This window comes from Platalea leucorodia (assembly GCF_965183815.1).
Source record: "Platalea leucorodia genome assembly, chromosome: 2".
NCBI lineage: Eukaryota > Metazoa > Chordata > Aves > Pelecaniformes > Threskiornithidae > Platalea > Platalea leucorodia.
In genome coordinates, this window is record NC_138824.1 from 12502078 (window position 1) to 12525516 (window position 23439).

Genomic DNA, 23439 nt, shown 5'->3' on the forward strand with positions numbered 1-23439 from the left:
CGAGCCCGCGCCGCCCAGCCGCGTCCCCCTTGTGTCGGTGTCGGCATCGGCGTCACCCCGCGCCCCCCGCCCTTCCCTCCGCCCCGGGCTCGGGCTCCGGCGGCAGCCAATCACCGCCTCGCGCCAAACCTGCCTTCAAAACTCGCCGCCCAATCGCCGCCCCCGCAGACCCCGCCGCCGCCAATCCCGCCGCCGGCGCCCGGGCCCTGCGCTGGGCGCTGATTGGGCGGCCCCGCGGCCGCGGCGCTGATTGGGCGGCGCCGGGCGCCTTCTGCTTCCCGATTGGTCGAAGCGCGGGGGCTCACTTTGACAAAGACCGTCCCCTTCCGCCGTCTCCTCTCCGCGCCTGCGCGGCGGGCGCCGGGCGCCGCACACGAACCCCGCGGCCGCTGGCTCCTCCCTCACACTTCCCCCCCGCTCAAGTGATTGGCCGTAGGAGACCGCCCCGCCTCTGCTGGCTTCTCCCCTTCGATTGGCTGAGAGGCGACCCTCTTATTATTTTACTGGGTCGCTCACGTGTCGCTCAAATCTGAGTCCGTGACGGGCGCTCGTACTCCTTCGGGGTGGGGTTCCCCCACGGCTCCCCCTTCTCATTGGCAGGCTGGGGTGTCAGTCAAGTGGGACTTGATCGGCGCGAAAGGCGCCGCCGCCGCACGGCTGTCGCGCCTTAAAGGGCCACGCACTAGTGCGGCCCCCCGGCGGACATGGCGGCGGCGCGGGGTCATCAGCGCACGGTGAGGCTCGGCGGCCGCCTCTGAGGGGGCGGCGGCGGCTCGGGGGGAGCTTGTCCGGGCCCCGCGGCCGCCCTGGGGATAAAAGCCGGTGGAGCCTCCTCAGGCGTGTGGCGCTGCGCTGACGGCCGGGAAGGGGGAGGCGGGACCGGGGCCTCCGGCCGCACCGGAGCCGCGGCGAGGGGAAGGGCGGGCAATCCGGCCGCCGGGGGCCTGGGTGGGAGCGGGGCCGGGGCCGCGGCCGCGGCCGGCTCCGGGAGCGGCGGCCGGGCAGTGCGGGGCCGGCGGCCTGCCCGCCCCCGGCGCGCCGGGGACAGCGCGGACGGCGAAAGCTGCCTTGTCTTTTAAATGCAACGTATACACGTTAAGCCCCGTCATATGTGCACACAGGTTTTGTGAAAGCGACAGAAAAGGAGAAAGATGCTCTGCGGTTGCAGCGTGCCCCGTTACTGTCCCCGCGCCAGGGTCCGGAGAGCGTGTTTGTAAGGGAATGGGAATAAAATGCTGTAATTCGGTTTGTTTTCAGAAATAATTTGAGGTCGTGACTTTGAAAACGCCTATTCCACAGCCAGAGGAACATTGACGGTGCAGTTACGGGTCAGTTACGCGAGCCCAGCAAGCCGCCGCGTCCCAGCGGAGAGCGGGTAACGGGACCGGCGTCTGCTCCTTTCCATCCGTGAGGTGGAAACGCTACCGTAAACCTCGGCGTAACTTTGGTTTATACCCCCGTCCTTAGCGTGTGCGAGCACCTGGCTGATTGGGAGGTAGCGGGTAGGTGATTGCACGCAGGGGACCGGCGTTTCCTCGTCCGCCTTCCTGTCAAGGTGCTGAGCGTAGAGAGGCGTCGGGACCCGTCTCTGCTTGCAACAGCCGAAATGAAGAAACGGAGGCTTGGCTGGAGCAGGCGCAGTGGGCTCTGCCCAGCTGGGTGGATGGCGGCTGCCTGCCTCCACCAGATCGTCACCTGAAGTAGAAGTTTCCCGTTGGGTTTCTTGTTTGACGTTTTGGCTTGACGTTTGTAGCTCTCTGAAGTCAAGTGGGTTTTTTGGCTGCTTTCCTTCTTTGTAAGTGGTCATGGCGTGTGTAATACTTTGGAGGAGTAGAGATAGCAGAAAGGATGCAGAATGATGGTGTGCAAGGTACGTCTCGTGAGGATTCATGGTTTGAGGTCTCAATAGCTGCTTGGTGAGCACCCAGCTTGGTGTTTTCTGTTGTGTGTCTCCTCCCCTGCAGTGTGGTCCCCTGTTTACACCTGCACCAGCAAGAGTGATGACAGAGTGATTGGAGGACTCCTATACCCTTCCTGACTGGTATTTTTTCTAGCATGCATAGAGAAGGATGTCAGAAAACTAGTTTTAGTCTTAAGTAGATGAATGTAGGCTGTTTAATTAATTTAGGTAGTAAAACAACTTTTAGGGAAAAAGCTGCCCACCAAAGAATTCTTGTATGTGTTGAAAAAAAAGGAAAAAAGCAAACTTTACAATTTATAAGCTTTGAAAATAGTTACTTCTAATACATCTGGCATGCTACAGCAGAAACTTAACGAAAAAATACTGTATTGTGCCAACATTTTTTTCCCTATTTGACGCAATGCCTTGACTAAGTTAACTTTTTAGTGTCTGCTTTAGCTAGAGATGTTATTTAAATTTAGAGTTCTCCGGACTCAGTTCTGTATCAGGCAGGCACAGACAGCACTTAGGTTGGCCTCTGGGCGATAGGGGCTGTTCCTCCTTCCCCACTATCCCAGTAATGCACTACTGAGGGATGAGGGTAGGCTGCTAATTCAGATTGTCCCTCTAAATGGCTATTTTGAAAGTTTCAGTAACTGGGTACTTGGATATTATATGCTCAGTGACCTCAATACCTGCTTATACTGTTCTTTTTCCCAGTCTCAAGACAATTTTTCCCTATTTCAGCTTTTTTTTTTTTTAACCAAGCATGAGGACTACTGTGTGTCATTTAAAGCATTACCAAGCTTCAATTTTTTTTTTCTGTTGGTTTTTTTCTGTTCTGAGCACCAATATAAGAACTTGCAATACACCCACTCCGGCTTAGTCCCTTTGCCTAGTGCCGAAGTGCTAGTACCAAAGGCGCTGAATGGGTGCCTTCGTGTTTTTCGCTGCAGTTGTTGCCCGAGTGATTTTCTGCGTTTTTCTGCCTCTCTGGTTCTACAGTTTGTTTATAAATCATTGTTACTTTAACTGTCCAGGGATCTAGCCAAATTCCGTATGATAATGAGAAAAACATAGAGCTTTTTTTCCTTTTTCTTATTGAAAACATTTGGTATACCACTGAGATTAATAGCCTTCTGGAAAGTTTTCCATGGTGTGCCGTATTTCTTTCCTGCAACAGAGAACTAACAATGTTATGGTCGGTCATTTTTAACATCTACACAAGTTGCTTGATTTGAAAAGTGTACCTCTGCCCCAAGTTGCTGATTCTTATTTTAAAACTTCCCATATGAGGTTATGTCTTTTTTGGTTTTGTGTTTGTTTGTTTGTTTGTTTTTCCCCACTGTCTTTAGTCTCTGGGAGCTTCAGGAGGTCACTGCATGCTACTGGTGTGTTAAGCTATCGCTGCTCTGTGTTTTTAATGTTCCCTTTTGCATGCTTGAGTAGGCAGGCGATACGCAATGGTAGCAGCAGTGGATTTTGGAAGGTAATGTCCTCAGACCTGTGAAGGTTAAATGTGCTCAGCTTGCTCCCGTTACATATGCTGGCGAGCTTAGCTCCTTGTGGGACTGCTAAGCTGCTTCGTTTACGATTATGAGGCTTTAGTGTGGCTTAAGGAAAGACTATAGGGAGTACCCAGAACGAGGGGAGAAGATGTGCTTAGCAAATGTGGCCTAGCTGAGGTTCAGAACAAATATATATAGAGAGAGTTCCTTGATTTTCAGGTGTATTTTTTTTTTTTTTTTATGTTTCAGGATTTTCCTGAGCATTGCAGCATGATGCTCCCCGTGAGAATTTCCAAGAGCAGAAACAGACTTAAATAATTTTTAATGACTTGAGAGAAATCGAGAAGAGCAGAGGATTGGTGTGATATTTGAGTCTGAGATTTGTGATGAGTAATTCCTTGATGCTGTTTCATAAACTTTCTCACATTTTTCACTTAGGTTATTTAGAAGTTGCTATTTGTGAAATGGAATATAAACCAGTCTTTTGCTTAAATATATAAGGAAAATATACTTGGTAGCAAATGGCTATTTAGACTGAAGCAAAGAACGATTGCGTATACAATAGACAATATTTCAGCACAATTTTTTCAGTATTTAGTTCAAGCAGATATCTGTACTGACTATTACACTGTTCAAATTAGTGCCTGTACCCTGCATCCAGGTGAAATTTAGAAGACATGCAACCAGTCGAGAGCCTGTTTTTCTTTTGCTTTGTGTAACTTGGTGTTCAAGTGTTTGAGTATGCTAGTGTTTTCTTTCAGTTGGTCTGCTGTTGGCTAGAAAAATGTTACTTATGCCAGTAAAAACAAACAGAACAACTCTTGTAGTTTGGGGTTTTTATGTAGTTAATTTTAATTCACAGACAAGATTTTACAGGTGAAATATAAAGACATCTAGGAAAATCGTGATGCTGGCAGCCCTTCTTTGATTTCAAACTGATTCCCTGTTTCTTTTGACTGTTTCATGGGATACCTTTGATTGGAATCAATAACAGATAGTGTATTGATATTTGAATCAATGGTTACTGTCATTTGGGTTGCTGAGGCTTACGTTGCTGCTGTTATTCTGTTGCCTCCTGCATAAAGTACTGTGTTTTGCTCGGTTCATTTTTACTTCATTATTTGGTCGTCTTATTCTGTGTTCATCAATTCAGCATCCTGTAACGCTGATGGTATTTTTGCAGGAGTGAGGTTTAGGTCTCGATGTTAGCACCTAACAGGCTTTCATTTGGTTTTAAATCCACATGTTCTCGTTAGACCAGTATGGCTGCTAAGCATAAAACAGTGTGTATATGCATGTATACAAAAACCTGTTCAAAATATTCTTATTAATATATTCTTTATTAGGTATTAGTGTTTTAATTGGCTTTCTGTGGTAGCAAAAGTTCTTGTGCAAATGCAGTTATTCCAAGAAATGCGGTTATGTTGTGTAGGAAAAACGTTACAAACGCAAACTGCAAAGCATTCATAAAACTCTGATTGATACCTTCAGAGTACTTAGGGTCCTAATTTTAGTGTCCACAATGATTCACTGCACTTGTAAGAGGAAATTAGCTGTGTATAGGCTTTAAATAACTTATAAATTTTCTTAAAATTTTTCCTGGTATTATTTTTCTTCCTCAGAACGCGTTTTGGGCCGTTGCCTAATTTGGTATGAGATACTTACATAAATACCTTCTATATTTTAATTTAGGTCACGATACGCTCCCAACAATTGGTATTTGCAAAAGCTTAAAAAAGCCCTGCCAAGATCAGCAATTGCTCAGTTGACATACTGGTGACGTGAATGCTCTGTGGAAAGCTGTAGGAGCGTTGCATCTGCCTGCAGCCCACTTCTCTCTTGGTTGCCTTCAGATTCTGTTACTGAAATGTTTAGTGGTGGGTACAGTTGGGAGAAGTTACTCTTGCACGTTAAAAATAAGCATTCGTATTTTGTTTAATTCATATACACAAATCGGAAAGCTTAGGCCAGGTAGCCAGTTTTGGGGTCAAAACCCTAAACATGGTATACTAAGTGCCGTGGCCCTTTGGCTTAGAAGAATCTTGTTCGAAAGCACGTGGTTTAATGGTGTCCTGACTGCATAGCGTGTTCACAGCTTGGTGGTCCCCTCTGGTCGTTGCAACATCCAAAACACGGCATATGTTTGGAAAGTTGATGCGGACTGCTAGGAAATCCGTGGTCTCTGTGGCCGGGTTGTTGAGCACACTCTCCAGCTGATCTAACAGCACGTTGCTGCTCAGAGGCAGAGGCACCTTCCTATCCGTGATCGGCTGCTTTTCTTGTGCTGACACCACTAATCAGGTGTAGCATAAAGTCGCCTAGGTGCTTCTGGCGAGGTGCAATCTATTCATGGAAGGATAGGAAAGATGAATTGAATCCAGTGGAAGAGAGGGGTTGGGACTACGCAGCTGGGAGGGTGAGGTGAGGAGAGAGCGTGTCCTCTGCCCCATCTGCCCTCAGTGAGCTGTTACGTTAGATGAGTGGATGTAGAACTGTGGTCCTGGGTGTGCTTTTTCAGGTTTGGCCACCTTAGTGCAGTATCTCGTGTGCAGTAAGTATAATCAGGAGTTAAGAAGGCAGCTATTTTCCACTGGCCGGTGTATTACCTTCTTGCAATAAGCAAGAGACAGTATAAGTAAGTAGAAAACAAAAGTGGAAATTGGAAACTAGTATGGAAAAGACATTTTCTTTCTGCTACTGTTTTTAGAGGAGAGGAGTTGGATGTAAAAATGACACAGCCTAAGGCTGTAAGGAAGGAAATACAGCTTTTGAGGTATTGGTCTCCTGCAGCAATACTTTTTTCTCCACACCATCTAATTGAGTTCTACTTTTTTTTTGGTTGTGACAGAGAAACAAATGTGCTGAATAACAGCTTTGTTTTGTTTTCAGGGTGATCTACACAAAACTCATAACTCTGCGTCAGCCACAGATGGACTCTCTGCAACTTCATTTATAGAATATCCAAAGCACAAGCCATTTATTAATTCAGATCTGCTGCGTTCCCCACGGAAACCAGTCATTCCATATCCTGAAAGCAACAGCAGAGGTAATAGTTCAGCAAAGTTGTTTTCTTGGCTGTTTCAAAATCATGTGGTGAAATACAAAGATTGCAGTGTTTTTATTCTTTTATCACTTCCCAGTAATGTGGAGGTTTTGTAGGTCCTTGGCACTTCTCTTTCTGAAGAATACCTAATGAGAAAGGTCATCTTACAGCTGAAGAAAGATGCTCCTCTTCAGTAGCAGAGAGCTGTAAAATTGGCCGAATACTTTGTGAAATTATCCTGATGTGTTTTCCTTGCCTCTTCTCGCATCCTCCTCTCCCTCAGTCTTTCCTCTTCTGAGTTCACAGCTGAGTTTGAAATAAGGAGACTTTAGTTCCCCAAATGGGTTGGAGCAAAGGAAGAGGTTTGGTGCTGTTGCAGCGGGAAGGCTTCTCATGGACAAAGAGTGTGGTGAGAATATTTATTTTATCAGTGAAGACTTGGAGCATGCAGAAAGAGTATTATGCAGCATAGTGCTGAACAGAGAGATCACAACACCAAAAAGGGAGGAGATTTTACTCCCATTTATTCTTCCTTGTTTCTAGGCTATTCCTTCTCCCTCCTTTCCCACTCTGCTCCTGCTGTTCATCTCCAGATAAATAGATCTGTCTTGCCTGACCTGACATGAAAAAAAAACATTCTTGGTTAGTTTTCTGTTGTTTTAGTGAATTGCCTTGTCAGGCAATGAGACGTACTCCAGAGCTGCCTTGAGGTAAGTACAGGAGGCAGCAAGGGGAGCTGGGAGGCTAGAGCAGGACCGATTCTTTGATGTGGGCTGTCTGGCTCAGGGTCATTGCAAAAATGGAGTTGTTTAAGACTCCAGTTTAAGACTGGAGTTGCATGGAGGCTTAAGGGTATGAAAAACTTGGTATTTTTTCCTTATAGGGAGAAAAGTGAGAAATATTTAGGATGAATCTCAATATTACCCAAACTAAGTAAAAAAATCAGCATGATAGGCTTAAGTCCCTGTTCCAATACCATAATTCATGTCTGGATTACTAGAGACTTCTATGTTAATGTCTAGTAGATGAAATCTGAATTCTTGAAGTGCTGTTTAAAATGCAGTATGCTCTGATATGCGCAATGCCATCAGTTTTGAGAGTGCTGTTGACACAAAACTAGAGGAACCTTGTGACAGATAAAAAATTGGATGTGCAGGAAAGAGCTTCCTTATGAATTACAGACGCAGGCATATTTTTGTAGATTGTGTTGCATGTTGCATTAGTGACAAACTTTTGACTTCCAAGTTTTCAGTTGGCAACTTTTTTTCAAGCAGGGAATCTGCTGACTCTGAAGTACCGTCGGAGGGAGACAATCTGATAAATTATGGACCTTTTTAAAAATGATGAAATGTCCTTATTTTCAAAAAATGTTTAAATATGAATGCATACTGAAAATTAAATCTAGCAGACAGATGATCCAATATCTTATTCTTTTTGCATGGGTTTTAAAAATGCAAAAATGTTCTGGACTGTTTATTTTAGTAAGGTTAAGGATATGGGAATTAACTTCAGATGGGAAAGTAGATTTGATTGTTCTTGGGCGTCCTTACAGCTCCTCCCACCCCCTAATTTAAAAAAAAAAATCATATTGAAAAATCCTGAAATTGAGATGAGTAATTTCTGCTTATTTTGGTTTGAATTTCTTTGTGTTGTGTATGTGTGTGTCTCAGCGTACGTAGTTGGTTTTAATACTCTAAAAAGGATGCCCGAATGATACTTGTCATTGTGTTGGGTTTCACCTTTATCTATTAGTTTCTTGGGTTGTTTCATTCCTGTATTTTGTTAGTCATTATTGTAAATATACAGAGATTTCAATTTAGCTGTAAGGATAACAGTAACAAAGCTGTTTATTGTTTCAGCTATGCCCATTTCAACTGAATCCTGATAACAGTAACCTAAGTAAGGAGAAGAGGGTGCAGTTGGGGACTGTGGTCCTGCAAACAGGGCCAAGTTGTCCAGAACTTCTCCTTAACTGTGACTGCTGTCACCCATTTCTTATTTACTTAACAGTTACCTTAAAGCAGGTAGTTTTTATTGACATGATACTCTAACGTGCTATTTTCCATTTCAAGATTTGATGAGTTTTTACTCTGGAAAACTTATTCTGATAATGATTTTTCTTTTTTTTTTTTTTTTTTTTTTTTTTTTTTTGTAATCTGATGCTCAAACAAATAAGCAATCCCGACTTTTTTGTGCTCATGCATTTGATAATAAAGGTGGTGCATTCTTTCTCTAGAGTGGGTTTAAGTACAAAGGAGTGGGTTGATGTGGCCTCGTAGATTAGTCTGCTATATGAGCTGTCTGTATACATGTTCCTGTGTTTTACTTTAACAGGACTGTATAGGGGAAAGGGCTTATCATTATGGTTCCCTTTGCAAAATTAAACAATACAGCTAAGAGACGTAATACGTCAGCTTACCAGCAGATGGTCTAATTGCAAGGTGATGTGAGTTGTATTACAACTGCTTTTCTTTTTGTGGTGATGAATATATAAAGGTTTTGTTGAGTAATTGTTAAAGCAGGGAATGGAACAGAAGGAGGGTAAGTTGTTCAGCTCAAAGGAGATGCATGTCTTGGGGAGCAGGAGGGGAACACAACTGCAAAAACAGAAGAATCATAAAAGAGCTGCCACATATAGAAATAAAACGTTTTTGTAGCCTGTCTAATAGCTAACCTCTGTTCTTCTCTGTGACCATTCATAGGAATGTTGTGTTTGTATGTATGTTGTGCTAGCATGCACTTGTAGAGGAATAATAATACAGAGAACTGCCACTGTTATAACTATCTAGTTGTGACCTTTCATTTCCTTTTGATAAAGAGTCAGAAGATGCACTGTTTGCACTTAATCTACAGAATATTTATGTGCCTTGTTCTGGGAAATGGATGCGTCTTTCCCAAATGTTTCAGTTGAAAGTGTGCACCGAGGGCATCTGTTCCTTTGAGACTAGTTATAGAATCAGTTATGGTTTAAAGGGAAGCAGGTTTTAATTCCTGGAAGGAGTCTTGGATGCTGGTGAGGAACACTCTGGCTTTCTTACATAACATGCTTTTATAAAGACGTCTCAAGTTCAATGTTATCTTGAGGTGGTGATTTAATGGTATCTAACAAAAGGTGCTTGTTCAATTACAGCCATATTTTCTGCTCTGAAGAATCTCCAGGAAAAAATTCATCGACTGGAGTTGGAACGGCTTCAGGCGGAGGAGAATGTGAAACACCTCAGCAGAGAAACAGCAGACTATAAAAAAGTACTAAGTGAACAAATGCAACACAAAGAGCATGACAAGACTGAAGTGTCAAAGAAAAATCAAGGTTGTTTGCAAACTTTATATAGATGCTACAGAACACTGATGTAGATGAAACTTGAGTTTTATCAATGCATAAAACTATTTTAATTTACTTTGTTCAGCATATTTTACTTTGCAGTGACACATGGAGTAACGAAGAAATAATTTTAAAAGCATGCTTTGTTTTAGGGATTTGCATGCATACAGAAGTTCGTTAGGCTTAATCAGTGGGTTTCTTTAGATGGTCCTGTTCTTGTTTGTTTTGGAACTGTTCTGAAAACATAAAAAAAAAAAAAAAAAAAAATCCCAGGAACAGGCAATGCATGATTTCACTTTTCTGCCTTCTGTTATCTTCAGAACTGGCTTCTCAGCTGGCAGCTGCTGAGTCTCGGTGTAGCCTTTTAGAGAAACAGCTGGACTACATGAGAAGAATGATCCAGCATGCAGAAAATGAGAAGTCGCATCTCTTGGAGAAACAGGTGTGTTCTCAAGATTATCTCGGGGTGAAATTATAAAAATCATGAACTGTGGCGTGATTTTTTGTAGTTACTGTGATTTTAATATCTTTAAGTGTGGGTGTCTCTTTCAGCTGGCCTTTATGTACTTGGGTGTGGATAATTTCCTTACTTAAATTTCCCAGTCTTGTCAGGAGCGTGGCATTTTCTGCCTTTGTACACCTGCCTCTAAGGCAATATCAGGCTCTGATATTAATAAGAATTGTTTGCTTCTGTGTGATTTGGCTTGCTGCAGCAGCTCATCCTCATTCCTCAGTGTTATACCCACGTGCCACTGGAAAGAACCTCCCTTTTGTGTTTACACTCTTCAGATCTTTGGCGATTTTCTTTACTAGTACTACTTTTGCTAAACTGAGGCTGAAATATTGATTCTGTAGAAATAATAGTAACATTTCTGTTTCTCACCATCAGTGACTGCGATTTGGCCTATATCTAAAATAAGCTTGAATTTTGTTTTATAGGAGTATGGATCACCTAGAGCTTTCTGTTCATTGGTCTCTGGCTGTCCTATTTCAGGCTATTAAATATTTAGTGAAGAAAAAAAAAAAAAAAAACACAAAGCTATCTCTAATAGCTGAGTAATGAGGGGGTTTTTACCACGTTGGGTTTGGAGGGAGGAGAGAGACTGCAGAATTCTCTCTCATCTGAATCTGGTTGAGTGTGAGGTTCTCAGCATTGGTGGACCAGGGGTGCAGTTTGCTCCCTAATCGTAGCACCATCTGTTAATTGCACAGAAGAAGTAGCTGTTCCTTCGGACTGTTTATGGGCCTCCTTTGTGCAGACACAAGGCTTACTACAGATGGTCTTGTTTTATTGTGCTTATAACTGTTTTGCTTTTCACTTCTCCTTTCAAGGGTTCGTTGGAGAGAGATCGGCTTCTTGATCAATCACATGTTCAGTCTAAATTGGAAAAGCTGGATATGCTGGAAAAAGAGTACAGCAGACTTACTATGATGCAGTCCATAGCAGAGGTCTGTCACTTGTACTGGATACTATTGTATCTTTAAATTTTACGTTTTTAATTGTATCTTTAAATTTAAAATCTTTCTCAAGGGCTTTTACCAAGTTTTTGACTGGTAGCAGCTGGAGTTTTGTGGTGCTGGGTTGTGCGTGTTTTCGCGCCTGGTTAGCAAACATAATTTCAGCATAACAGTTCTTTTTTTCTTTTTTTTTCTTTTTTTTTTTTTTTTTTTTCCTGGATCAAACTAGATGACTTTGATTCTTTGATATCTTTATGAATTAGTCACAATTAAATCTATTTTAGTAGAATTGGGTGTTAAATTAACACAATTTTGAATCAGTTCTAGGAACTGAGAGGAAATCTGGATTTAACTCTGACTTAGGGTCATTTTCCTTGTGATCATTTTGCTGTCGTGAGCTGTGTTCTGATCGACAGGTCTGTCTGCCTCTGTGCTTGCAGGCTATGTTTATACGTGAGCATCCATGTGCTAAGTGTTACCTTAGAATCCGGAAAGGGTGACTGCACACTTTGCTCAAAACAGTTGCATCTGTTGCGTCTTCAATTTCTGTTTTAGCTGTGGCGAGACCACAGGAACATTTCCAAGTTTAATTTGAAGCAAGAAATATATAAGAAAGACTATTTCTATACATGGTGTGCTGAAATGGATGGAAAGTGGTGAGATGACTACTCACGAGTGAGCAATCATTTAACTGCCTCTGATTTCAGACACTCTGCCAGAGCACAAGTTGTGTGGGGGTCTTACTGAGAGCATTTAACCTCTGCAGAGCCACTACCTGGCACTATAAGTATTACCTTCAAGCAATTTGCCAATGTTAATATTGCCTGTGAAAACAAAATGCTGAGACTGTTCTTCATGTGAAGGGCTCCTAACTGGAGTACTTGCCTCAAAAGCGTTTTATGGTGTGTGTTTATTGCAGCTGTAGTCCTGCAGTGCAGTCTCTGGATAGCTGAGTGGGAGGGTCCGAACACGTCTATGTCTGAGGATGGAGTTAGGGGATGGGGTTGTTCCCTAAAAGCGCGGCTTAGGCTCTGGTCTTGTGTGTGGCCAGATGTCCACAATTTGAGTGTACGTGTAGGTGACGTGTTTTGAAGAACTGTAGTTGGTAGTAATTGATCTTTTCTTAATGCTAACAATGAGATTCAATAAAACCCCACCGTTCTGTGAAGAACAGAAGTAACGAATCCTTTCATTTGGTTGTGGCTGTATGCTACCTACAACTCTAGTTTTTCCTCTATGCTCTAATTGCCAGGTGGTGAGAAACAACACCTGCCCTGTTCCAGCTGGGTATATGCTGACTGCTTAGCTGTCAAGCAGGTGCTAATTTGCAAGGTAGTCAAGCATGGAGATAAAAGCTGCCTTCACACTGCCTTCCTCTCTGGTGGAACTAATTTGGATGTTTATCCCAGCAGCCAGTTTTTACAAAATTTAGGTTTTCTGTATCTTTGAGGTTTCATACCTTTCTGTTTTCGTTGGTTAAAGTTGTTTGAGGCAGGGGATGGCATCCAGAGGGACCTCGACAAGCTTGAGAAGTGGGCCCATGTGAACCTCATGAGGTTCAGCAAGGCCAAGTGCAAGGTCTTGCACCTGGGTTGGGGCAACCCCCAGTATCAATACAGGCTGTGGGATGAAGGGATTGAGAACAGCCCTCAGGAGAAGGACTTGGGGGTACTGATGGATGAAAAGCTGGACATGAGCTGTCAATGTGTGCTTGCAGCCCAGAAAACCAGCTGTATCCTGGGCTGCATCAAAAGAAGTGTGGCCAGCAGGTCAAGAGAGGTGATTCTGCCCCTCTACACTCTGCTCTGGTGAGACCCCGCCTGGAGTACTGCATGCAGATCTGGAGTCCTCAGTACAAGAAGGACATGGACGTGTTGGAGCAGGTCCAGAGGAGAGCCACAAAAATGATCAGAGGGATGGGACACCTCTGCTATGAAGAAAGGCTGAGAGAGTTGGGGTTGTTCAGCCTGGAGAAGAGAAGGCTGAGGGGAGACCTTATTGTGCTCTTTCAATACTTAAAGGGGGCCTACAAGAAAGACAGGGACAAACATTTTAGCAGGGCCTGTTGTGACAGGTCAAGGAGTAATGGTTTTAAACTAAAGGAGGGTAGATTTAGACTGAGCACAAGAAAAAAATTTTTCACAATGAGGGTGGTGAAACACTGGAAGGGGTTGCCCAGAGAGGTGGTAGATGCCCCACCCTTGGAAACATTCAAGGCCAGGCTGGATGGGGCTCTGAGCAACCTGATCTGGTTGTAGATGTCCCTGCCCATTGCAGGGGGGGTTGGACTAGATGGCCTTTAAAGGTCCCTTCCAACCTAAACTATTCTATGATTCTGTGATGAGTGAGATGATGCATGAAACTTAATTTCCCTTAGAAAACAGGCAAAAATAGACATGGAAATATTTTATTTCTATTTTTTAATTGAAATTTTTTGCAGCAGCTACTGGTGACTGAGCAGAGTGTTTTATGCAGCCCAGTGCTGACCTGCAGTGCGCTTTCTGTGTCGGGCTACCTTTCATAGAATCACGGAATCACAGAATCGTTAAGGTTGGAAAAGACACTTAAGATCATCGAGTCCAACCGTTAACCTATCACTGCCAAGTCCACCACTAAACCATCTCCCTCAGCACCACATCTACACATCTTTTAAACACCTCCAGGGATGGGGAATCAACCACTTCCCTGGGCAGCCTGTTCCAATGCCTGACCACCCTCTCAGTGAAGAAGTTTTTCCTAATATCCAACCTGAACCTCCCCTGGCGCAGCTTGAGGCCGTTTCCTCTTGTCCTGTCACTTGTTACTTGGGAGAAGAGACTGACCCCCACCTCACTACAACCTCCTTTCAGGCAGTTGTAGAGAGCAATAAGGTCTCCCCTCAGCCTCCTCTTCTCCAGACTAAACAACCCCAGCTCCCTCAGCCGCTCCTCATAAGACTTGTGCTCCAGACCCTTGCCCAGCTTCGTTGCCCTCCTCTGGACACGCTCCAGCCCCTCGATGTCCTTCTTGTAGTGAGGGGCCCAAAACTGAATGCAGTACTCGAGGTGCGGCCTCACCAGTGCCGAGTACAAGGGCACTATCACCTCCCTGGTCCTGCTGGCCACGCTATTCCTGATACAAGCCAGGAGGCCATTGGCCCTCTTGGCCACCTGAGCACACTGCTGGCTCATGTTCAGGCAGCTGTCAACCATGGTGGGCAGTGTGGCTGGGGAGCGTCTGTGCTGTTAGCTGGGCCTCTGGCCTCTCCCTCTCAGTGATGGACCGGTAATCTGTGTAATACTTTTTTCTATAAACAAGAAAAAAAATTTCTTTTGGGAATATAACTTGGATAGATAATTTCTAACAGGGTCTATCACTGATGACACAGTAAGATATACTCTTGCTGTGCAGTTTCAGCTGCACAGTGCAGCTAAACAGCTGGCTGAGTGAACATTCAGTGTAAAAGCATTGGCCCAGCTTCATGTCAGTCTTAGTTCAAACAGAAGATTCGCTTCAATATTTTCATATTAAAAATTCTGTCATACTTAACAGGATAAACAAAGATCTTTTTGAGACTGACCACATGGAAATCAAGTATTGTGCCACATGCTGTAAAGGGCAGAAGATGATTTTATGTTACCTAGAATATACCTGATTTGAATGAAGGAAAAAAAAAAAAAAATAGGGTCAAAAGGGTTCTTTATTCAACAGAAAAATTTGGTTCCTTTCTATAGTGCCTTTGTCCTCAATGTTTATACAGGGTTAACGCCTTTGTATAACAGCTGGTTACATTAATCTTGCAGTTAATGCTTAAGTAAAGCTGAATTGAAATATTTACTACTTCAGGGTAGTGGGTTTATAAACAAATGGAAGTATACAAATATAGCTGTTACTTTGAATTGCATGCTTTTCTGCCTTAAGTTGGATTAGTGGCTCTGTGAATAATCAGTCTTCGGGGGATGTTTTGTGTCGTCGAGCTCTGGATTGTTTTTTTCACCCTGCTGTATCAAATCAGAAAGTTATCTGGTAACTTTCACATTGGGAGTTTAAGTAAGTGTATCCTGCTTAAACAAGGTTTTCATCTTGTTGGAGGATTTACAAATAAATGCGTGCCTTTGCCCTTAACTCTTTTCTTTGAAAAGGGCTTTCAAGAGAGTTGTTACATGTTTTTAACCATAAAAAGATGAAATCACTTCGGTTTTGCTTAAAGATATCTCAGAGGCATCATATAAACTTTCCTCGCTCATCTTTATTAAGAAGGTGTCTAGATATTCAAAATGCCTCTCTTCTAAGAGTTTAAGTTACAGATATTAGCAAAAATACCGTTAGTGGTCTAAATAAAGCAGCTTATAATGATACATGATATACCTTTGTTAGCCCTTTTGTAGTACAAAATCTTTCAGGATAATGTACACAAAACAATCTACTTTCTAGGGTTTTTTACAACTGAAGAGAAAGACAGCCTTGTGTATTACTCTCCCTGTAGGCTGCGAGTTAAATTCAGATACCAATTGTGGAAGTAAAAATAGAAAAATCAATTAAGTTTTAAGCATAAGCACTTGGCTGCTGTATCTATGCCTATACAGACAAAACGTCAGCAATCACTTTAATGCTGAAGTCTTCACTTAGATTTAAGTTGTAAGTTGGACTGATATACTTTTGCTCAAGTTCTTAGTATTGCAGGCTTCAGGAAGAAAATAATTGTTTCATTAGTAATGCTTTTATTTTTATTCAACTTTGACTAGAAAAAAATGAAAGTGCTGGAACAGAAGCTTCAGGAGGAAGAACATGCGAGGAAGCTTGTTCAGGAAAAAGCAGCTGAGGTAACCAACAGGAAATTTCTTTTGTACTGGTGTGCGCTGTAATTAGCTCTTCCTTTCCATCAGCTTTTCAACCAAACTTGCTGTAGGTGCCTCCCATATACAGAATAATGAAAACCTTGTGTTAGTCTTCCTCCTCTGCCCCTGTCCTGTCTGAGGTGCCAAACGTTCTGAAGTTCTCTGAGCTTTTTGGAAACCTTTTTCTAACAGCACCTGTGCACTGAAGCTTGATTTCTTCAATAAAAGAAGCTAGTTGGAAAAGAGGAGTAGAAATTCAGACTATTTCATAGTTGAGGATGTATGAGGATCTCTGCTTTAAGTAGATCAAGGTCAACAAGCGCGCTCCCTTGTTCATAATTGTAACTAGAAATACTGTAGAAGGAGGCAAAAAAAAGGCAACATACTGTTGGTTATGAGCCCATAAGGACACTGGTCTTCTCCTAACCTTGAAGTGTTGTGTTCATTAACTATTCATTGTATGCTGAGGTATGTAGGTAACGTGTTAGGCTCTAGCATTAACATTTGCCATGAGTTTGGGGGGGAGGGAAGGGTGTCTCAAATTCATCGTGAATCATGTTGTCTGAATGCTTCTAGTTGAGGTTGGTTAGGAGATGGTTTCTAAAGCCATGCCGTAGCTTCCTGTTGGAAGGAACAGCAAAGCGTATAGAGCTCACTGTTGGCAGTGAGAACCCTAATCTTAACTCTTCCAATAGACGGTTTGGGTTTTTTTTACTGTCAAATTTAATAGAACAGAAGGAATAGTTGTCTATTAGCTATATATGCCACAGGATCAATTGAGCAGGGTGGGTGGCTTGACTTCCTTAGCATTTTGTCAAGTGTGAAGCACAGCTGATGTTTTGGCATGTGCCTGCATGGGAGTAATGCAGTAAGACCAGTTCTCTAACTTACTAGGATTAGCGATGAGTAGTACCACCAGAGGAAGTATTTTTATTTAATGTTTAAATTGACCTTGGACTGCAGAAGCATCCTAAAAACTTGCAGCCCTTGCTTTCTGAGAGCTTGTATTTTAAAAATTTATGTTTTGCAATTCTCAGCTTACTCTGTCTCTGATTATCTATTAATGTAATTCCAGTAACTCCCCTTATTCCCTCAATTAAAGCTTCAGACAGGCCTGGAAACCAACAGACTACTGATTCAAGCAGCATCACCATTGCTTTCTCCCAAAGCAAGAAAACCCAGGAAAAAAACTAAGCAGCCAGAGAAGGTAACGTGGGGGAAGAGAAGGGCAATTACTGAGGAGTTAAATAAGGGTGTGTGCATGCAATCAGGAAGGTAGGCTGCCTCTTTTATTACAAAGCAAAGGGAAAATGGGTTTGCTGTAGCATCATCTTTGATAAACATTTCTCTCTTATTTCTTTCCAGAAATGCTCTCCTACAAGCCATCCCACTACGCAGCCCCATTACAGACTGTGTCTGGGTGATGTACCCTTTGTAGCTGGGAAGGTGAGCTGCTTAATTCCAAAGCTTAATGCTCGGCAGCTGCAGCTCTTCCATGGCTTTGGCTTGGTGCACTGCTGACACCCAGTGGTCAGATCATTTCATTTTCTTTGACTCTTCCAGTTTGTCTTCAAAAGGCTTCTTGAGTATCAATAACTTGCTGAAGTGGCATTTCCAAAAAACAGGTCCTCTCTGTGCTGCTGGTCAAGCTGTTCTTGTTAGTGCATGTTCACTGAAACAAAAAATACATTCTTGGCAGCAAATCAAAAATGTTATTTTTTTTAAATGTTCTCCATTATTACCAAGTAGGTTGTTGACAATGCCATTTAAAAGAAGTGTCTTTTACTTTTTCCTTCCAGTCTACCAGTCCCAGTCATTCAGTTGGCGCCAACGTGCAACATGTCCTACACCTGATGAAACAACACACGAAAGCTTTGTGTAACAGTCGTGTGGTAAATGATACTCCGCTAGCAAAACCCACCAGTGCTGCTCATCCTGCCAGCAAAAGCAGAAAGTCATCTCTGCCAAAGGAATCTTCTTCATCCCAGGAAGAGCTCTCAGAAGTGCTGCTGACTTTACAAGATGAATTTGGGCAGATGAGTTTGTGAGTTTGGCATATTCTCCATTGCAGATCGTGAATGTAGATGCTTTATATTTTTGCCTTTTGCTTTAAGTTGGAAGGTTTTTCCTGAGAAAGGATTTAGTTTTTGTAAGCCTCTGGCATATAATCTCTCTGTTCTACTGGCTGTGGAGGCTGTCATTTTATTTTTGCAGTTAAAAACTGATAAACAATCTGGACTGCATAGCTGTTTTTATACGCAGCAGTGTCAAATTTGTGAGGGATCAAGCAGAAGTGTGGTAACAGCCCCTGATGCAATGGGCAAATACTCCATTAAAGGACAGCTTTAGTAGTCATTTTGCTTGTCCTGGTTAACAGAACACAAATTGTTATCCTGCTGCATAACTGCAGTAGATACTGATACACAAAACAGTAACTGAATGAGTGCTGAGATCGTGCCCTCAAGGGATTATTTGGTCATTTTGAATGCGTTGAAGCTACTTAGTTATTGAGACTGAACATTGCAGCACCCTGCCACCAGGATGTGCTACTGGGATAATGCCACTAACCAGCAAGACTGTTCTTACTGGTTTGTTACGGCATGCTGAACATGTCTGGCTGATGATGCTATGGTTTCGTAGAAGAGTTGTTTCTGAACTGGGTGTACAAGCACTAGAAGCCAAGGGAGTCTGATGCAAGATTTGTTCTGTCTGCACTCCATGCTAGCGATCACCAGCAGCTGTCAAAGCTTGTCCAGGAAGCCCCAACCGTTGCAGTGAGGGAGGATCTGGAGAGGGAACTTGAGGCACTGGTGGGAAAGATGGAAGCAAAGGCAGACCAGATCAGCAAAGTCCAGAGGCATCGGTTGCAGGTGAGTTACTTTTGACTATGTTCATGCCTGTCTAGAGTTGCTACCTTACAAATTTTTTTTTTTTTTGCATTCTATCCTAATTTAGCAGTAATTGAATAAAGCAGAAATAAGAGGAGTAGAGCCTAGCTTTAGCTTTGATGTCCCAAAGTTACTTTGCATACCTCCATCTTTCCCTTCTTGAGATCACTCAGTGACATAGAGCATCTTGAGAAGCTGGGGAAGGGTCTGGAGCACAAGTCTTATGAGGAGCGGCTGAGGGAGCTGGGGTTGTTTAGCCTGGAGAAGAGGAGGCTGAGGGGAGACCTTATTGCTCTCTACAACTACCTGAAAGGAGGAAGGAGGCTGTAGTGAGGTGGGGGTCGGTCTCTTCTCCCAAGTAACAAGCGATAGGACGAGAGGAAACGGCCTCAAGCTGCGCCAGGGGAGGTTCAGGTTGGATATTAGGAAAAACTTCTTCACTGAAAGGGTGGTCAGGCATTGGAACAGGCTGCCCAGGGAAGTGGTTGAGTCCCCATCCCTGGAGGTATTTAAAAGATGTGTAGATGTGGTGCTGAGGGAGATGGTTTAGTGGTGGACTTGGCAGTGCTGGGTTAACGGTTGGACTTGATGATCTTAAGGGTCTTTTCCAACCTGAACAATTCTGTGATTCTATTGACAAAAGTGTTAGGAGCCCTCACTTAGGGAAATTGCTGCGTGCTCTAAACCAGGAGGAGGGAGCACCACTACCTGAAGTGAGGGGAACCGTGGCAGCCAGCGTTTTTGCGGTTTGAGAGTGTGAATGTGTCTGCACCTTAGAGTCTGCCCAGTTCCCCACTGGGGCTTGTGCCGGCTCAGTCCTTGTTGCTGAGTACTGAGTCTTACAAGCTGTGGTTTACACTGCTGTGTGTGGATACCTGCTCTTCACCTCAGCAGAGTTTCGGTATGCTTTTTAAAGCTACATCTCTGTCAGTGACTACCTATTAAAATCACTAGTATGTGTGTAGAAAAATTTTGTTTTGTTTTTTAATCACTGGATGGTAACAGTGACAAATCAACTTTTTGTCATATATAACTGTTTCTATTATGTTCCTGATGGAGACATTCCCCTGTAATCAGCTTGTTAGTTTTTAAAGAGATAACCTAGCAGTTCAGACTAGAAGCTGAACACAGTTCTAAAGATGCAAATATAGCAATGCTGTGTAAGGAAAACAAAATATTTAGTATTCAGGGTGACTTGGGAGCATCCATTTGCTTAGCTGGGTGAGATGAGTGGTGGGGTATTTCAGCTGTCTGAAAGAATTGCACAACATAAACATTAAGCAGTGACCTTTCAGTTTTTCTTTGGGTTTCTCTTTCAGCTAGAGCGACTGAAGAGAGAATGCAAGTCCAAAAAGACTTCTGCTAAACAAATAAAAGACAGCAGGTTCCCTGTTAGTGAGGTTAAAGTAACAACTACAGTAACCACGAAAGGAAAGAATGCTGGTCCCATCAAAGTGAAACCTGGAGAGAAGAGTCGGAAAAATCTTCAGTTGTTGAGAGACATGCAGACCATACAGACTTCACTACAGAAAGATGATATCAGCTGGGACTACTGACTGTTCTGCAGGAGACGTTCTTGACACCATCCCAGTCAAACTTCCTCACGTTCTGGATGTAGAGCAGCTGCCTTTCTTGCTATGTGAAAGAGACTACTGTATGCTAAGTGCACTTTTGAAATATGAATTCTCCATCCCTGGGTTTGATTGTATATATTGTGGTCTAGTTTAAAACACATTCTATTTTTAAGGTACCCAGCCACTGAATCTGAGCGTAGGTCTCCACCAGTTCCTTTTGTGTTATGGTTCCAGCAGTCCCTCCATGTCCTTTCAGCACGCCAAGCACCACACACTCACGTGGGTTGGCTTGTGTGAAATGCCAGTGCCATTTCACGCTGCCGTTGAACTGTGCATTGGGAGGCTTCCCAGGATGCCTCTTGCTGAAAACGATGCTGTGACCCTGGGTCTTAAGGGCTTCTGTCAGTTCTGTCCTGTGTGCAGCTGCAATTGCCCACACTCCGAGAGCGTCTAAGGGAGAACAGGTGAACGTGTTCCAGGTGTTCTGTGGAGCTCTCCTCAAAAAGCTTCCCTAGCTCTCATTCTGCTACGTTGCATTAGTCAGTGTTAATGGAAAGGGATGTTTGAGTACTCAAAAAAGGAGCAAAATAACTTTTCTGAATTATTTTGCTTAATGACTGATTGAATTCTTTTCAAGTCTGAAGAGTGAAATTTTCCTACAGAAATCCTACTTTATGAAAAAGCTATAGGATAAGGGATAATACCCTGTCTCCTAGTCAGGAGGCCTAGCCACCCTCGCTTTGGGTGGCAAAGGAGCGAGATAAACCAGAAGTGTTTTAAACTGCAAGTGCCTCAATCATGCCATTCAGTCCTGGCATCTTGCTTTTAACTTGAAATACGTGCTTTGAGCTATCCACTTTGGTAGTGGTGCAATTCATTTTGCACTCTGACTTGCACAGCTGAGTAAATGTTATTTATTATGTTAATAATGTACAGACTTTCCTAGTAATGGAATGTATAGAAGACCTAGATTACCCATTTATACAGCTGAAAAATAATAAAGCCAGCTTGCCTGCTGAATGAGTTGTGGGAAAGCTGCACTTCCTCTAAATTACCTCAGTGTTTGCAGCGCTGTGCCCCATCCAGTGGCCTTTTTGTGGCGATGTCACATCTCCCCGGTCCGGGTGCCGACTCGGAGCTGCTGGCGAGCCGCAGGTGAGGCGAGGCTCAGCGCTGTCCAGCCTTGCCCGTAGCCACGGCACTGTAGGGTCAAGACAGGCAGAAGGGATTTGAGTTTTAATTACCTGTAGGTGATCCACCCTGCTTGCATCTGAGGCACAGAAGGTTTGAGCTGTGAGGGGAGAAGTCAGAAGCTGTTAACCAGGTCTGGAGCCACCCCTCAACTTCATTTATGTTCGAGACATGGGCTCCAGGTGGCTGGAGCGACCACTTGGAGAGCCGTTCATCCCAGAGGTTCCTAAAGATCAGTAGGTGAAACTGCACTGGGTAATTTTGCTTGGGAAGGACCTCAGCTTGCTCAAAGCTGGGTTAACTTCGGCATCCCCTCAGGCTGTCCTCGTGCAGCTCCTTACTGACGGAGGGCTTGGGAGTATTTTGGGCTCCATACGTGCTCCATGCAGTGGAGGTGCCCAAGCTGGAATTCAGGCTACGAGGGGTGAGAGCATCAAGGAGCAGGCATTGAGTTGATCCCAAATCATCCCAGTGAATTTGGGCCTAACATGAATTGCAGAGAAAAATGTGAATCCTCCTTTTACACAGAAGTTAACTGTGCTAATGCACTGTAAAGTGCAGAAATTGTTTGATTTTTTTTTTATTGTGAAAATATTTTTGTAATATTGAGCAGCTAAGCACTGTATCTGTATTAATACTGGTCTGTACAGGATAAGAGAAACTTGTCCAAAGATGAAGTTTGTTTTCCTTTTGTTCTAAATTTCAGAGTCTGAACATGAGTGTCTTGCAAGACTATCTATCTGCAGAAGATGACAGAGATTTGGATTTGACTTACTAAATTTTCCATGCCATTTTACTCATGTTTGCATGTCCTGCAGTCCTTTGGAGAACCACATAGTTGAAAATGAGAGCACAGGAACTTTACCCATTTTACAGTTTTTATTAGTGTTAAGGAAACCAAACAGCCTTCATCAAGAAACAAAATATACACACACAGTCAATTTGCTAATATAGAATAACGCTATGAACCATCTTACAGGGTGATTGTACATCCGAGCAGGTCTGCCCTTTAACCTTAAAGCAACCGTAAGTCCTTCAGAAGGTATTTTGTGAGGATTCTTTGCACTGTTGAGCCATAACGTCTCGGGCCCCCCCATACCCAATGCGGTGATGCTCTAGAGCCTGTTCCTCGTTCCGTCAGAAGGTGGCTGTGGGTTTCTGTGGAAGGGCCGAGACACCGACGGCCGCAGAGATGGAGCCTGCAGGGGGAAATGCCTGTTGCTGCCTCGGAAGGAATGTGGCTTTTGAAAGGCAGTTTCTTACGTGTAAATTGGTCCGCTCTTGTATCCTCTCAGAAAATACTTCTCTGTCATGGAAGAGGGGCGGAGTGACGCAGCACGGTGATGGGTGCGTTAAACAGGAGCCCACAGCGCGGGATCCTGTCGTAAAAGAACAGCACGGGAACCCAGCCCGAGCAGTGCCCCTCCTCCTCAGCGTGGAGGTGAGAAGCAGCCTGGAGTAAAGAAAGATCCTCACACGCACATAGCTTCCTTCGCTGTAAGCCCTATCTTCTACAACCCCCTGCCTATCTGTTTGGAAGAGCAATGGGGCAGTCATGGTTTCGCCAAGTGTGTTTTTTATCTCCACTTCTACAGTAAAATTTTGTATTAAAATTGAATTTGGACTTAAGTTTAGTCAGGTGACACTAATTCTTGAAGTACGCTATGAGGAAAAAGACCTACACACAGGGCTCAGAAACGGGCTAAGCTGTTTACCAGAATAACCTCAAGTAGCAGTT

The 23439-nt window shown here is 43.6% G+C and overlaps 1 protein-coding gene across 2 annotated transcripts; it reads left to right on the forward strand.

Annotated features, from left to right (window-relative positions):
- The first annotated feature begins 634 nt into the window (after positions 1 to 634).
- Positions 635 to 23359, forward strand: CEP57 (centrosomal protein 57). 2 transcript variants are annotated; one of them, XR_014227406.1, is made up of 12 exons: positions 635 to 734; positions 6298 to 6454; positions 9582 to 9761; positions 10094 to 10215; positions 11106 to 11222; positions 15956 to 16033; positions 17151 to 17255; positions 17414 to 17494; positions 17848 to 18092; positions 18774 to 18918; positions 20256 to 20590; positions 22408 to 23359. XR_014227406.1 is itself a non-coding variant. In XM_082303884.1 (11 exons), the coding sequence occupies exons 1-11, from the start codon at positions 705 to 707 to the stop codon at positions 20490 to 20492; spliced, it is 1497 nt and encodes a 498-aa protein (XP_082160010.1). In that variant the 5' UTR covers positions 635 to 704; the 3' UTR covers positions 20493 to 22333. The 2 variants fall into 2 exon arrangements, 1 of the variants encoding a protein (XP_082160010.1); XM_082303884.1 differs by lacking the exon at positions 22408 to 23359 and having other exon boundaries at positions 20256 to 22333.
- The last annotated feature ends 80 nt before the right edge of the window (positions 23360 to 23439 follow it).

Bases quoted from the DNA above. Each gene is read 5' to 3' on its own strand.
- CEP57 (XM_082303884.1), top strand. From the start codon at position 705: ATGGCGGCGGCGCGGGGTCATCAGCGCACG. The intron at 6,455-9,581 runs GTAATAGTTCAG...GTTCAATTACAG, and splicing joins TCCTGAAAGCAACAGCAGAG to CCATATTTTCTGCTCTGAAG. The intron at 16,034-17,150 runs GTAACCAACAGG...CCTCAATTAAAG, and splicing joins TTCAGGAAAAAGCAGCTGAG to CTTCAGACAGGCCTGGAAAC.